General features: G+C 33.7%; 3 protein-coding genes across 6 annotated transcripts; 2 read left to right on the top strand and 1 right to left on the bottom strand.

The window, feature by feature from the left end:
* Nucleotides 1-1,886: 1,886 nt before the first annotated feature.
* LOC111011252 (putative beta-1,3-galactosyltransferase 2) lies at nt 1,887-6,739 on the top strand. Of its 2 annotated transcripts, XM_022284949.2 has the most exons (12): nt 1,887-2,367; nt 3,312-3,408; nt 3,531-3,604; nt 3,701-3,912; nt 4,063-4,126; nt 4,249-4,323; nt 4,589-4,661; nt 4,795-4,915; nt 5,026-5,113; nt 5,187-5,312; nt 5,409-5,518; nt 6,095-6,739. In XM_022284949.2, exons 1-12 carry the CDS (start codon nt 1,934-1,936, stop codon nt 6,241-6,243), a joined length of 1,623 nt encoding a protein of 540 aa, XP_022140641.1. In that variant the 5' UTR covers nt 1,887-1,933; the 3' UTR covers nt 6,244-6,739. The 2 variants fall into 2 exon arrangements, with proteins under 2 accessions (XP_022140641.1, XP_022140642.1); XM_022284950.2 differs by lacking the exon at nt 4,249-4,323 and having other exon boundaries at nt 1,888-2,367.
* A 3,478-nt stretch (nt 6,740-10,217) lies between these two features.
* Nucleotides 10,218-12,542, top strand: LOC111011181 (autophagy-related protein 8c). The gene is made up of 6 exons (XM_022284854.2): nt 10,218-10,367; nt 10,455-10,505; nt 11,093-11,148; nt 11,251-11,303; nt 12,009-12,127; nt 12,224-12,542. The coding sequence occupies exons 2-6, from the start codon at nt 10,469-10,471 to the stop codon at nt 12,316-12,318; spliced, it is 360 nt and encodes a 119-aa protein (XP_022140546.1). The 5' UTR covers nt 10,218-10,367; nt 10,455-10,468; the 3' UTR covers nt 12,319-12,542.
* A 62-nt stretch (nt 12,543-12,604) lies between these two features.
* LOC111011182 (uncharacterized) lies at nt 12,605-14,055 on the bottom strand. Of its 3 annotated transcripts, none has more exons than XM_088120985.1 (2): nt 13,897-14,055; nt 12,605-12,982 (listed from the first exon to the last, which is right to left on the bottom strand). In XM_088120985.1, exon 2 carries the CDS (start codon nt 12,974-12,976, stop codon nt 12,713-12,715), a length of 264 nt encoding a protein of 87 aa, XP_087977111.1. In that variant the 5' UTR covers nt 12,977-12,982; nt 13,897-14,055; the 3' UTR covers nt 12,605-12,712. The 3 variants fall into 3 exon arrangements, with proteins under 3 accessions (XP_087977111.1, XP_087977113.1, XP_087977112.1); XM_088120987.1 differs by lacking the exon at nt 13,897-14,055 and adding an exon at nt 13,846-13,869; XM_088120986.1 differs by lacking the exon at nt 13,897-14,055 and adding an exon at nt 13,588-13,834.
* Between the last annotated feature and the right edge of the window lie 1,270 nt (nt 14,056-15,325).

The raw sequence follows: 15,325 nt of genomic DNA, 5'->3' as shown, positions 1-15,325 counted from the left end.
ACAAAGTATAATTTATTTTGTTAGCTTGCGGATATGTCAATTAATCTCATGAGACAACTGCTTGATCTCATACATTTGGTTACCAAAGAACTTTGAGGACATAGGTAGGTGACTATTATAGTTTGAAATCATTCTATCTTAATTATTTAATTGTTTAGAACTTACTTCACTAGCTTCTTTGGAATATTAAGACTATTGGTAAGGCATTATTTTATCCTAGTGAATAGTGAATCTAAATCTTATTTAAATTCCTCACTTCTGCCCATTATATTTTAGTCTGAATGCTATCAAATTAAGCCCAAGACTTCGATAGTTAATTTTAGAAACCGACTAAATATTAGACTACTACCATAATTCAATCTTTTAAAAAAAGTGTAGAGAAAATGTCCCACTTCAGTGCTTTGGGAAATATTGGCTCAAAAATTGAGAGACACATAGCACAGAAGTCCATCAGGCAACAAAATTTTTCATCGGCTATCAACTTTCTATCCTCATCAAGAAAAAGAGCGTCTTTCAACATTGTACGATATTCAAACAACAATACTCGCCTCAATACTCGTCAAAATGCATACTCATTTACATTTTTGCTATTTTCTTAATTTATTTATATTGATCTATTTCTATTTGGATTATACTAATATTTTAAAATTTTTGTGGACTAATGTACAAGTATGGTTGGTATTGAAATATAAAGTATAACTTTATATGAGGAGAATGGAACCCATTTGGGCATCAAAATGACAAAAATTAATAATAATGTTAAAAGAGCCCCAATCTATACACTCTATAATCAAGGTCCTTATTTATGTTCTAACTTTATAAACATTTTTTAGAGTTTTGGAGAGCAGAGTTTAACCTTCAGAGTCAGGATTGTCCGTGGTGATTGACCCTTAAATTCATGATGATTCAAAGAGGCATGATTACATAAGTAATGAGATTTTAGGGGTTGTTTAAAAGCTGTTTACAAAACAGTTTTATAGTTTTTTAAAGATAAAAACTTTAATAAAATATGTTTGGATAAAAAATAATTATTGGTTTATTTTCGAGTGTTATCGAGACTGTCATTTCCATTCCGTGAAATTCTACACAAAATTTTGTAGGAATCGGGGATGAAGATTTTCTGCCAGGAACTCACCGATAAATTAATCTTCCAAAATAAATCTTCATGTGAATGGTTAAATTTTCATGAGGAATCCCCATCTAAAATATAAATTTATTAAAAAAAATTAAAACACTTAATTCATAATACAAATTATAAAATAAAAAAATCATAATAAACAAATCTTAAAATATAAATTTCACTTACAAACACAACAATTTGTCGCAAACCAACCGATTATAGAATAAAAATGGGGTAGAATTAAGAAGCTCATCCCTACTTGTGTATCTCTTTTTTTTTTTATGAGTTTGTTATTTATTCTAAAATTACAACTTTTAAAAAAGATTCTACAAGTTAAAAAAAAAAAAGGAAAAACGCGTGTATCAAACAATTTTCTGGTTCCTAAAAACCCACAAATCGTATAATTGTAAGAAAACGATAAATTTTTGTTAGAGAAAATGCCTCTTATCATTATCTAGTCTTACTAATATTATCATAATGTTAATACACCATTCTTCAGTAAAATAAAATAAAAAAATACAACATTCTTATTAATCCATTTAGCTCTCTATTGTGTGATTACTTTAGTCAAAATTTATCTAATAAACACATTATATCATCGTTTAATTAATAACGAGATTAAATAAAAGTAAAATAAACTTTTTGGAGATAATAATTAAAATTAAAAAATCAAATAAATATCATCATCAAATAAAAAGACAAAGACTAAATTAATTACAATTTACAGTTCGGAGCTCCCCATTATATATATATTTTTTAAATGATCAATTGATTCGATGAGGAGAGTTTGGTAATTTGGCGATATGGAGAAAGATGACGCTTGTCAGTCTTCTCTCTCATCCTCTCCTCTGTTCCCATTCAACTTACCTTCTCTGCAAAGGCGTCTTCAAATCTCTCTGCAGACTCTGCACACAGCGCCCAAAGCAAAAGGATAAAGAAACGAACAAACCAGAAGTAGAGAAAAAGAAAATTCAAGGACCCCCTTTATTCCGATTTCCGATACTCTCACTGTTCATCCTCAATTTTCCCTCTCTTACTCTGTTTTGCTCGATTCTGTTCGCTTCTACTGATATACTCAATGGTTGTTTTCTCGCCGAAGTTGCTGGGTGCTACATAAAATACCCAGAAGCAAAAATGTCTTGGAAAGCCAAGGGGGATCATTATTCTTCGAGAACTGTTCTATCCCAGAAATGGACCCTCTTCCTTTGCTTGGGGAGCTTTTGTTCTGGAATGCTCTTCACCAACAGGTTTTGATTTTTAAACTCAGATTATTACTTTCAATTCATGTGTTGTGAGAAATTGTTCTTGTTGTTTGTCTTCGCCTCTGTGAGATGGCTTCAATCTTTGTTTTCTCGATTTCGTTGTTGATTTTAATTTATGGGATTCATATTGATCGTCTTGTTTGTTTCTATCTAGAACTAATACTGTACTGATATTTGCATTATTCGAAGTTCCTTTTCTTCCCCCTCCCTGGATCATAAGTTTTGGGAATATTTGTCTTCTTTTCATGACGTACCCTACTTTACTCAGATGATCCAAAAGGACGCGTGTATTGAAATTTTGTTTTCTTCTTTTTTTCTTTTTCTTTTGGTTTCTCTCTCCTAATAATGAATGGGAGTTAGGTTGATCTTATGTTTTCTTCTTTTTCTTTTTCTTTTTGAGATGCAATGGCCTAAGAATTAGTATTATCAGCAACTGCATATCTGAACTTCTGTTACTGAAAACTTAATTATTTTGTCCATCTCTCTTCCTATAAATGAACGAATTACTAGGGTGAGGTGGCTGATATTAAAACCTCAATATTTCTGGTACTTCTAATTTTGCTACGAATTCTATTCTATGTACACTCTTCAATTTGCAGCATGTAAAGAAATGATGATTTAGAATTGTGGGTTGGTGGTACATTGGCAGCAGATTTTGTTTATTTCAATAAAATGCTTATGATGAAATATAATATTTGAATGGGGAGTTTCATTTTTTAGTTTTTCTTTGAAGCCCAAGTTCATTTTTGTATTATCCTTCTGGAATCTCCTGTCTTTAAGTATCCTCTATATTCAATTAAATCATTGAATTACCAAGCAATTGTATTTCTACTAGTTTCTTTTTTTAAATCTTAGCTGATTACCACCAAGTCTAATTGTTTTTAGGAAGATGTGGTTCATGACTGATGACAGAATGGAATTTTTTGCAGGATGTGTACCATTCCTGAAAATAAAGGTATGGCACGAACAACGGCCGCAGAAGCTGAGGAATTGAAATCAGTTTCAGAGGGTTGTAATCTTAAAACTGTATGCATCTTCAAATTTCTCTTACTTCTTCACTGCTATAATGAACGTGCTAATGTAATTACTTTGGCGTCCACATGTTAAGTTCTTCTTCTTCTCCTCTCTCTCTTTTTGGATTCCTGTAGTTACACCAGAAGGAGGTCAATTTTTCATCTAAAGACATTTTTGGAAATGTTTTTAAGACTCATAATGCTATACAGTAAGTACTTGTTTTATTTTTTATTTTTTTTTATTTACACGGATTGGGACCTGATACACTTTAGCTCTAATTAACTTAGTAGGCGTGTTAATGCAGCACATTAGATAAGACAATTTCTAATTTAGAGATGGAATTAGCTGCTGCAAAGGCAGTACAGGAATCTATCCAAAGCAGTTCACCTTTATCTGAAGATTCAAAGCAGACAGAAACATCTGGAAGAAGAAAGTATTTGATGGTTGTAGGAATCAATACTGCCTTTAGCAGCAGGAAAAGAAGAGATTCCATTCGTGCGACCTGGATGCCTCAAGGTTTGGATTCTTTTGCTGATTGTTTTTCTTCTTTTTTTTTCATCTGTTCTTTCAATTATGTTATCTGTTTTCTCATTTTATTCAATCTCATATTATTCTTATTATTTCCATCTGATTGTTGCTTCTGCTTTTGCATTTTGTTAAAAAAAGGTGAAAAAAGAAGAAAGTTGGAGGAAGAGAAAGGCATCATAATTCGCTTTGTCATTGGCCATAGGTCACTTTCCTGTCCTCTTCGAATTTCCTTAAATGTCAAGTTCAAATTAGGTGGCATTGAATAATGCTCAAGTATGTTTTTTTGTTTGAAATACTTTGCCTTCTTCTCAAGAAAATCACCAGATCTGAATGCCTTCACTCTGAAAACGATGGAACTTCTGATAAGTATTTTCTGTGGCAGCTGTTTAAGAATTGCAGGCAAGAGAACATTTTCTTTCTTATTTTTAGTTTAGTTGCTTTTAATGGAAGCTGGCTCGTGAATGCCCCGGTCATATTCTCAGATTTGCATAATGTGACTAGATTCTGCCATCAAATGAACTGAAATTTAATTTAGAGATCATTTGAGTCAAATAAGTTTCAATCTGTCTCTGACCTGCACAACATTACGCCTTTGAGTGGATGATTTTCATTTTCCTTTAAATGGCTATTTTTACTTAATGATCAATTTCCCCTCCTTATATAGTACTACATCAGGAGGTATTCTGGACAGAGCTGTTGAAGCAGAAGACAAAAAGCATGGAGATCTCCTTAGGCTGGTAATGTTTTGTACCTATCTTCCACTGTTTCCTGAATTCCACAGGTTTAAAGTTATAGTAGGAGCCGCTATTTTCAATCCCTCCTTGCTCGGTCGATTGATTACTCACTTCGCCCTCGTTCGTCTGTGAGCAGGACCACGTTGAAGGTTACCTTGAATTGTCTGCAAAAACTAAGATATATTTCACTACAGCCGTTGCTTTATGGGATGCAGATTTTTACGTCAAAGTAGATGACGATGTTCATGTAAATATTGGTATGGTAATGCAGAGGACAACATAGAACAAAAATTGAATGTAGATCAAGTTTCCTTTATGTATTTCCAATCCTAGTCACATTATGACTTTTTGTGTTGAATTGTCACAGGAACGCTTGGTGAGACCTTAGTCAGACATCAAACCAAGCCACGAGTATACATTGGATGCATGAAATCTGGTCCTGTCCTTTCGCAGAGGTGAGACACTTTATCCTTCCACTTTCCCCTTTACATGAAGCGCTGAGCTTAGACTAGCTCTACAATATCACAGGGGAGTGAGATACCATGAACCTGAATATTGGAAATTTGGAGAAGCGGGAAACAAGTATTTCCGTCATGCTACGGGACAACTATATGCCATCTCAAAAGATTTGGCTACTTACATTTCAATAAACCAGTAAGCTTCAATATATCATGTACTTGAGATAGGACCTTTTCCACTGTCCAAATATGTATTTACACAGACGTTTTTGTTTAAAATGCCTTGTCTCAGGCATGTTTTACACAAGTATGCTAATGAGGATGTCTCCTTGGGATCTTGGTTTATTGGACTCGATGTCGATCATATTGATGATCGGAGACTCTGCTGTGGCACTCCACCTGGTAAAGTTTTCCCACAAAAATTATAGTAACGTTGTGCGGTGTGGTGCTATCAATAGTGGGTCAGGAAAAAAGAAAGGTCTATAGTTCATGGAAAATTTCAATTAGGTCTAGTTTGGTAGCCTACTAACCATTTTGCTGAAGAATATTGGTTCAGAAGTCAAATCCAGTGTTTGTTGGCCCCCCAGCTTCATCCTAGCCTGTCTTTCCCACATGGAAAGACACTGCATACCATAATTATATTTGAAATCGAATAGAATAAGAGCGCAAACTATTTTCAATTAGTATTCGTCGATTCGAAGATGGGAGATTCCTCTATTCAGTGTGTATTGTGGATATTGACCAAAACCAAGGTTACATTAATCAGCTAATTAGAATCTTGTACTGTAAATCTGACATCCTAGGGGGTAAAATCATCTTCAGAATCGTATTATCAAACTAGGAGAGAAAACAAATCAAATGCCTGATAAAGATTGGTACATAGGTTGCCTGTCACTATTGCTCTTGCAGATCTAGAAGCAAACTCTACCTGCCTCTTGTTAATATGAGAGTACCAATTGCAATCTTCTTGTGGTGCAGATTGTGAGTGGAAGGCTCAGGCGGGAAACATTTGCGTCGCCTCGTTTGATTGGAGTTGCAGTGGAATTTGCAGGTCTGCCGAGAGGATTAAGGAAGTCCATCGCCGGTGTGGAGAAGCTGAGAATGTACTATGGAACACCACTTTCTGAGATACTGCTTCGAACTTCTTCCAGACACGAAAGAATGAGGAGCTTGTTTGCTGTTGTCTGTAAAAGAAGCTTGCTAATCGCGTTGAATACAGAGATTTAACATTGTAGATAGAGAGTGAAATCGCTGCACGAGCCACCTCCAGTTTTGCCAAGGGTTGGCTAGATGAGCAGCTGAAAAAGAAAAGGAAGAACACAATTTCTTTGTGGCTATGAGGGGTAATGTGTAAGTTAAACAGTTCCCTACCGTCATGAAGGACATGATAATAAATACATATTCCATGGCTTCTCCAGATTCCCCAATTCACTTTCTCTCGACATTCCAGAAGTATGTTGTAGAAAAAAGCTTTCCCCCCTGTTTTCTTTCCCTACAATCTTTTGCATCATTCTCACTTTTATTGTGTGGGAGAATTCAAAAGAGAGTTCACAGGATTCTTGAAATAAGAGAAGAGATGACTAATCTAAATTAGAATCTAAGCTATTATGTTATTGGTCTTGACATTTCGGCTCCATTTGCAGTCATTTAGTTAAATATTAATGTCTTCCCTCACAATTTTAAGTTCAAATACCCTGTCTTTCATTGTAATATTATATTGCCACAGAGAAAAAAAAAAAAACTTTGAAAACATGCATCTTTTAAAAGGCAATATCCCAGAAGATGGATTACACTTTTAAGAAAAAGGTAAACTGATCAGGAAGACAAAAAAATGACCAACTTTGCCATAAAATGGAAATTCTCTCCACAAGTTGGTTCTTGTGTGGTCTGGTTTTACATTGCCAGCTTGAGGCAGAGCGGTGTGGTGATACAGTTTAAACAATGACATAGCAACTAATTTGCAGCTGAAATTTAGGGAAAAAAACAGAAGACACGACATATCAGAACCAGAAAGATGAATGCAAATTGAGGGACAGTCTTTGTCTTTCAGACAAAGCAATCTAAACGTCAAGATCCGGAGTCTTGGCCTTCTAACATTGATAATAATGTCAATTTCCTGTCACTCTCCCAAACAAAAATATGAACATGACAATTTTACGTACTAAATCAAAATTACAAGATTTACTACTTATAATTACCAATCACAACTAGTAAATCGACCATCGCCACTGTAACATGTGGCATGTCCAAGTCTTCTTCCTCGTCGCTATCAATACTATAATCAAGAGTGACAGAACCAACCAAAACAAAAAAAGAAACATATATTCTCTGTTGAATAAGACTCTATATATGTATGATGGATAATACAGCACGTGATATTGGCACGGCTCAATCAAAAAGAAGAACCCCAAGTAAAACAGAGCACTGCTTTCTTATTGAACCGGACCAACATCTCGTTTTAGAAAGAAAGAAAACAGAAAAGACCCCATAAAAAGAAGTTTCATCAAACCAAAACCATTGAAAAGAGACAGACAAATCATCAACAGGAAGAGCATAATTAGTTCAAGAAAGTTTCCAAGAACAATGGGAAACTTACTAAAATCCAAATAAACCGGTACATGGGAATTCTCAGTAGACGGAGACAGAGAAAAAGAGGGATTCAAACAAGTTGAAGAAAGGCAGAGAGAGGAAATGTTTTAAGAAGATCCAAAGAGAGAAGAAGAAGAAGAAGTTGGAGAGAGATGGGTGGGTGCATTAATGAAGTAGCATTAAAGTTTCAAACAACCCAACAAGGAAGGAGGTTGGAGTATTAATTAAAGAAGATAGAAAGATGGAAATGGTGGGAAAAAAAAGGGGGGGGGGGGGGGGAGGGGAAAAACTGGGCCACAGAGACAAATGTGGGAGCATTGAATGAGGGCATTTATAAATGATAGGGCAGAGGGAAAATTTAAGAGGAGGGTAGGGGATGTTTGGTTCTGTTCAATCACCATTAATGTCATAAAGAAAACACAGAATCTTTTCTTTTTCTTCCGAATGAAGTATATTGCATGGAAAAAGATGGAACACAAAGCATACCATCAATAAAAATGCAGCAAGAACATGAACAAGAACGATAACAAGTAGCATAAGAATGACAAAGCGAACCTAGTTCAAAGGTAATTGACACACGTCTCAAATCAAGGAATGGTAAGTTTAATCCCCACCTGAAAAAAAAAAAGAAAAACCAGCATTAGTAGCATAAAAATACTAACATAAATTAGAGAGTTGGAAAATAAAAACCATGAAAATAAATTACAGGCAGACTAATTCAAATCCGAGCTCTAAATGAACACTATCATGAAACCGAATGATATATAATTATGAATTTTAGAACTTGAGATATAGATCCAGTAAAATGTTGAGTCTTTCTTTATTTTCACTTCGCTTTTTGAGTACTCTACGCCTTTGACGAAGATTGTAGGTCATTCAAAATCCCATCTTGTTTTTATTGCATTATTCTAATGGCGATTTCTTTTTTTAGTGTTTTTCAATTAATGTCTCTCTCTCTCTCTCTCTCTCTCTCTCTCTCTCTCTCTCTCTCTCTCTCTCTCTCTCTCTCTCTCTCTCTAACTGTTTCAGAAACTATGATATCTCTTCTTCACTTCATCCTTCATCTTCCATCACATGTTCTTCTATGTGTAACGTGTGGCTTAAGCGATTCTAGCAACGCCATTGATGGAGTTTTTATTTCGTTTTTAATTTTTTTAATTTTCTTTTCATGGTTGTTGCCCAATTTACTCGATTTGGAATTGACTCCAGACCCAAAAGGTTCGTCCTTTCTTAAAACTTTTTCTTTCCATTCTTTAACAAACATTCTAAATGATTGAGTGATTTGGATTTTCGGAACACCTTTGAAATGATTTCGAAAATTAATTCGTGACAAAATTAATATAGGCCATATTGCATTTTTATCTATTTTTTAAATATGGTATATGGTAGTTACAAGAAATAGGGGACTTATATCTTGAGGTTCAACCAACGTAGACGGAAAAAAAAAATCAAAAAATCAAATTTCAAATAGTTTACCACATTTGCAAAATCCAAAAGTTGTTGCTATGTCGGTAAATATGACAAATATTTTATCTATTCATTACAGATTCTCGATTATTAATAAAGAAATTTAATTTTTAAAAATAAAATTGTTATTAGACTGTTTTTAAAAATACTCAATCATCATATTTCGCGGAGATAAAATGTATAAACTCGTCTTTGTATTTGTCAATTTAGTTGAGACGCACCTTTTATATTATCTAAGGTGGATGAGATTATGGATTGTGACAAATAAACGAATATATGCATGAATTAAATAATTTACTAGAAAAATAAGAATAGATTCAATTATGATTCAATTATCTAATTTATCATTATGGTCTTTGATTAAAGATAATTCTCAATATTATCTTATAGATATTTTGTTTTAAATTTACGCTTTGAAATATGGTTTTAAAAGAAAAAAAAAAATCAAATTTCTAATCATGACCTTAGTGATAAAATTATCTAACTAAGAAAAACAACAAGATAGCATTAAGAAAACATTTGAACATTTTCTTAAATTGTTGAAAAATTATTTGAGAAGATAAAACAAAATGTGGTTGACAACTCAACAAAAACTTACAGATGGGTTGTAATTTGAAAATATTTTACAAATCTAACTTTTTCTAGCCACTACATTTTATATTTTCTTTCAATTTTGATCCTGAAATCAATTATTTAGAAAACAAAATAGGATTCATTTATTATTTCGTTGCTATAAATCTATAAATGAAGAAAAAATAAAGATAATAATGTGAAAGGTAGAATCTAGATTAGTTGTTTAATAATTTTAAAAACTAGCTTAGTTTATACTTAAATCATAATAAGTTTTGGGTCAATCTCTTGAGGTCGGAAGCTTTGTATTCCAAAACAAAACAAAAATTTCCAATAAATTTTGGGCTCAAATGGAAGGCGAACTTTGCCTCCACCATTGGTAGCCCAAAAGCATGGACTGGATCAGCCAGCTCCATTGGAAGAGACAACTACTTCTGCAGGTCCATTTTCAGAACTCGCGGTTTTAGGGGAAGGGCCCAAGTAGCAGGTAAAAACGACGGCGGAAATGGAGGAGGGGATCGGGACTCGGGAGATATTCGTGGCAAATATTTAAGCTTGAATAGAATATTTCTCATTCTGGTTCATTTTCATTACAGCACAAGCTTCTCTCGGTGTCTTTGATTTGGTATGGTATCCAATAATTCGATTCCGTCGTCTCGCTGATTTCGAAAACCCTTTGATTGTTATTCTTCTGATTTCTTTTCGGCTGCAGGAGGCTTTCTTTCTATGGCAAAAAGCTCGTTCAAATTGGAACATCCCCTGGGTTAGTTTTTCATGTTAAACCAGAAATCTAGGGTTATATTTTCTGGGTTTATATTAAATTTGTCGGGGGATTTTTCTTAGTCATTAGCACACAGTTCGATTCCATCTCTTGATTGATCTTAGCCTTCATACGTCATATTTGACATGATTGGGGTTGCGATTTTCTTACTTTTAATTATGGCTTTATTGAATGGTCGAACCCTGATATGGATGCTTGCTTATGAAAGGATTATTGGGTCTTAATCACCGTGATAAATCACCTTCTTTGTATATATTTTGAACTCTAATTAGATTCCCGATACCAACATGTGAAATATTTATATCAATTGAAGAGAAATTGGAACTATAGTGTTTGAACTCAAGATCTATGCCTAATTCCATGTTAAATCGTCTCTGAACTGAAATACTGAAGATGATGGATATGGACATATGGTGTATGATATACTATAAGAAATAATAAATGTTTAAAACATCCGATAAGTTAATGTTGGAGCTTTTTGTTGTTAGAATATTTACACTCCCAATAATAAACACTAGAGAAGAAAATAAATTTCTTTAAATTCTGAATTGACATTCTGAATGTGCCAGAGAGGAGGCAGGTTGAATCTGCTAGGATCCGAGAGAAGTATCCCGACCGAATTCCGGTATGATTTTGTACTTCATGGATGTGTAATGCGTGCAACTATCTGAGAATTCTTGTAATATCTCTTTCATTTGTTTGAACGTCTGTTGTATGACTGGTTCAGGTGATTGTGGAAAGGGCTGAAAAGAGTGATGTGCCAGAAATTGATAAGAAAAAGTAAGTTGCTCTATGTTTTCTTACTAGCTGAAACACATTTTCATTTTATTTAGGAAGGCGCCTTAAATATCTTTTGAACCGCAAATAAAACAATCAATTTTTGTGAATTTTTGTGAAATTTTCAGTATTGCAAACATTTTACGAATGCTGCGTGGCTTCTCCTATTGAGTTCTGTCATATGGAGTTGGTGATAATATTGATTGTACTTATATTATATGACTTGTTGGTGAATTGTCTAAGTTTTCCCCCCTTTCTTGGATCAACAATGTTCAGGCTATTTTAACCTCGGTGTCATGTTTGAAAGAATTTTGTTTGTTTTCCCCTGTCAATGGTGATTGATATGCATGTAACAATGTTCAGTAGCACGCAAGCTCGAACAACATTCTCACAAATCAAATACGTTAATTACATTGAGATGGATTTGAATCATCTTAAATCTGTATTCGAATATGATGAACAGATTGTGTAGTTTAGGTAGAACTATTCCTTTTGAAGGTCTAAAAGCTAAGTTATTGAGCTTCAAAATTGATAATATCTAAAAGAGTTCTGTAAGGATCTGATTATGGGAAGGGCTATTAGTGTAGAAAACTGTTAATGGCGATAATTCTTTGAGATATTGAAGCAGGCGTCGACACTTTAAAAGTAATCTTCTTTGACGGGCTGTTATCTAAAGGAAGATTATGTTACTCTTGTTAATGATTGCAGATATTTAGTTCCTGCTGATTTAACTGTTGGTCAGTTTGTTTATGTGGTCCGAAAGCGGATCAAGCTGAGCCCCGAGAAGGCCATATTCATTTTCGTGAAGAATATTCTGCCCCCAACTGGTGAGAGCAAAAACATAATTCTGCCCCCGGTCGTTTACTTAATCTCTACATTATGATTTACTGCTTCTAAACATTGGTGTTGGTTTTGTTTTGCAGCTGCTATGATGTCTGCCATTTATGAGGAAAATAAGGATGAAGATGGTTTCCTTTATATGACCTACAGCGGCGAAAACACCTTTGGGTTGCTCTGAAATGATATGATGCAAATGTGTATAGAAAATGGGAGGGAAGGGGAAGGATCACATATGCTCTTCTTGTACATTCCCCTCACTCCATCAGTTGACTCTGTTCTTTATGCCTTCAAATGCAAGATTTTCTGTATAGTTTATTCAACGAAGACTGGTCCTATTTGTGTTATTCAAAACTTATGCTGTAAATAGTGGGAGTTTATAACAGTTGGTGGTATTATATTTCATTTCTCATCTGCAGACGATCTGACTAACTGAAAAATCTTTCAAGTTTTTTAGATTGACAAAATGCAGGCAAACCAAGAATCATCTAAATTTGTTTTCACAAAAAGCATCCAAACTACAAGTTATATGTTTAGGAAAAAATGTTCAACAGGGTAAGTTCATGCATTTTCAGTCATTTGGAGACCTTTTTCTGGTACTGATTCTTGACCCATTTGATGCCTACTGAAGTTCCAGATTTCACTTTTTGAGCACCCACTGCTGCAACAGCCTTCGCCTTCACAAAGCCAGCTGAGGCTGCTGCCTTTACCTCTGCCATCTTCTTGCTACTACTGCCATTGTTGCTCCCTTTCTTCTTTGTCACCCTGTTCTCGTCCTCTTCGACTCCGTAATTGCCCGAACCCCACTGATCCGCCCAGCTTGGTGCTTTGCTTCCCATTATCAACTATCACCAAAATTTCCAAAAAATTATCTCTACTGAGCATGGATGAATTGTAAGTCTCAGCCTAATTTTGAACTCTGTTTGTTAAATCAAGGAAATCTTGTAATATCGTCTTTCTAGATTGTCCAATTAAAATAGAAATCAAATCAGCAAATATCTGAAAAAAAAAAAGCCGGGACGCGAAGGGAGACAATAAGGACCAACCTACCTACCAAATCCCCCAGCGACAATCTTCGCGGAAAAGAAATAGAAATCAAATCACATCAGAAAAAGGTAAAGGGAAAAGAAATCAAATCCCATCAAAACTGATGAGGTGACATTTGAATTTATGAAGTTGAACTTACATTATATCAAATTTGTAGAACCCCAACTATTGACATTCGTAAAAATAAATAAATAAGAACTCACAAATTAAATGTATTTTATATAAATATAAGTCTCTAACCTAAATTTTTTAACAGTTTAAACTAAACACAAACAGGTCCTACAAGAAACTGGCTATAGAACAGTGAAAAGAATGGCGAAGAAAATCCTTATAGAAGAAGCAAACGAAGGTCAAAGTCACTTCAATCAGATGAGATTTAGAGCATACGCATTAAAGTACTAACCGGCAACACAGATTCAAATCTATCAAATCTCGTTTTGAAGGTCGAAACCAATCAGAAATCAGATTCATATTTATCAAAAGAAATCCAAAAGTCGTCTTCAACGATCGAATCGCTGGATATAACTTCAGTGGACGGAACCGCCCAAAGAAAATGAAGGAATGAACAAGAACCGAATCAAATAAACCGCAAAAATCTTCCAAAATAAGAGACCAGAAAAGGCAGGAAACAGGCAAGGAAGCCGCAAAGAAAGATACGTACGCTAACATAGTTGAAAAAATAGAGAAATAAGAGCGATGCAGAGAAGAATACCTAGAATTTGACGAGGCTTGAGGAAGAAGATGAAGCTGCTCCTGCTCAGCGCGAAGAGGGGGAGAGACTACAGAGAGACTTGGTGGGTAGTAAGTCTTAGTGGGGCCCTCCACTTTAGTTGGTTTCCAACCTGTACCTGCTTCTTTACACGTAAGGCCCAAGGGGAAATTTCTAAAAAAAAAAAAAAGTTCCATCTTAAAATAATTGAGTAAATAAAACACATATTTATTTTGATGTTTGGATTTTTCGTCGACCATTCTATTATTGTTGAACTTAGTATAATTATAAAATGTTAAAATATGAGGGATTAAATTGAAAAACCCATAGGACTAAAATATATTTGTAAATATATTTTCATATAATAATAATTTATAAATATTAATTATAATAATATTTGCTACCCATCAAAATTTTCCTTTTTTTAACACCCATCACATCATAGACTTTTTATGATTTAAATCTTATTTTGACATTTAAATTTTCTTTTCTTGCTTTATATTTTCAAATGATTTTTTTATTAATTCTTTCACAAATTTACATAAAAACTACTTGAGATCATTGCAATTGCTTTCGGATTGGATCTCGGTATTTCACTTAACAAAAATGAATTATTATCCATTTTAAAATCTAAATATTATTCATAAACTATTAAATAAATATAGAGTAATTATCTTTATTCGCGCTTAAAAATAGTAGATTGATGATGACAATAGAAGGAGCGGAGGATATCGTCACGTCCAAGTTGGCAAAAATAAAAATATTGCTGTACTAAAAAAGTAAAAAATAATAAAAAAATTATTATTATTAAACTTTGCTTCTTGGGCTGCCCTGCCCGTTTATCAAAAAGTCGTAATCATGTCCAACAACAATATTTCCAATAGATTAAAATATTAAACTACGAACACCAACTTTTTTTTAACCAGTCTTAGCCCTCCACTGGGTTAATCAGAAAACTGTTCACATCACAAATTAGTTTTTTTAATTAAATAATTCACTTTGAAAAATTACTTATCTTTATTACATCAATTCATCAAAAAAAAAAAAGTAAAAAACAATTATAAAAAACTGTTGTTATTATAACTAACTGTCAAATTATTAATCCATCAGCTTCTTCTCCAGAATTTCCTTGAACAATATCCCAAATTAAGAAAGAAAAGGTGTATTATGATCGAAATAAGATTTTTTCCCCTTTAAAACATCACTTTTAATTAATAATAGCAGTGTGTAGTTTACCTTACCAATCAATTTCTATTGCATTTAATAAATAGGTACAATCTATTAATAACTTTCAACTACTAAAAATAAATCTCCTCCTCAACATGTTGTATTAAAAGAAAAAGGTTAAATTACAAGTTTGGTCCTTCAACTTTTAAGATTATGTCTAATAAATTTTGAAATTTTAAAAATATCATTCATTTTTGTATCCAAT

The sequence above is a fragment of the Momordica charantia genome, assembly GCF_013281855.1.
Source record: "Momordica charantia cultivar OHB3-1 chromosome 2 unlocalized genomic scaffold, Mcharantia_2.0 BLBB01000002.1, whole genome shotgun sequence".
NCBI lineage: Eukaryota > Viridiplantae > Streptophyta > Magnoliopsida > Cucurbitales > Cucurbitaceae > Momordica > Momordica charantia.
This window is presented reverse-complemented; position numbering and strand designations above follow the sequence as displayed.

What these genes read in the sequence shown, in the direction of transcription:
- LOC111011181 (XM_022284854.2), top strand. Translation starts at nt 10,469, where the DNA reads ATGGCAAAAAGCTCGTTCAAATTGGAACATCCCCTGG. An exon ending in CAAATTGGAACATCCCCTGG is followed by an intron (nt 10,506 to 11,092) that starts GTTAGTTTTTCA and finishes TGAATGTGCCAG; the next exon opens with AGAGGAGGCAGGTTGAATCT. An exon ending in GAATATTCTGCCCCCAACTG is followed by an intron (nt 12,128 to 12,223) that starts GTGAGAGCAAAA and finishes TTTGTTTTGCAG; the next exon opens with CTGCTATGATGTCTGCCATT.
- LOC111011182 (XM_088120985.1), bottom strand. Translation starts at nt 12,976, where the DNA reads ATGGGAAGCAAAGCACCAAGCTGGGCGGATCAGTGGGGTTCGGGCAAT.
- LOC111011252 (XM_022284949.2), top strand. Translation starts at nt 1,934, where the DNA reads ATGACGCTTGTCAGTCTTCTCTCTCATCCTCTCCTCTGTTCCCATTCA. An exon ending in GGAATGCTCTTCACCAACAG is followed by an intron (nt 2,368 to 3,311) that starts GTTTTGATTTTT and finishes AATTTTTTGCAG; the next exon opens with GATGTGTACCATTCCTGAAA. An exon ending in AAGACTCATAATGCTATACA is followed by an intron (nt 3,605 to 3,700) that starts GTAAGTACTTGT and finishes GTGTTAATGCAG; the next exon opens with CACATTAGATAAGACAATTT.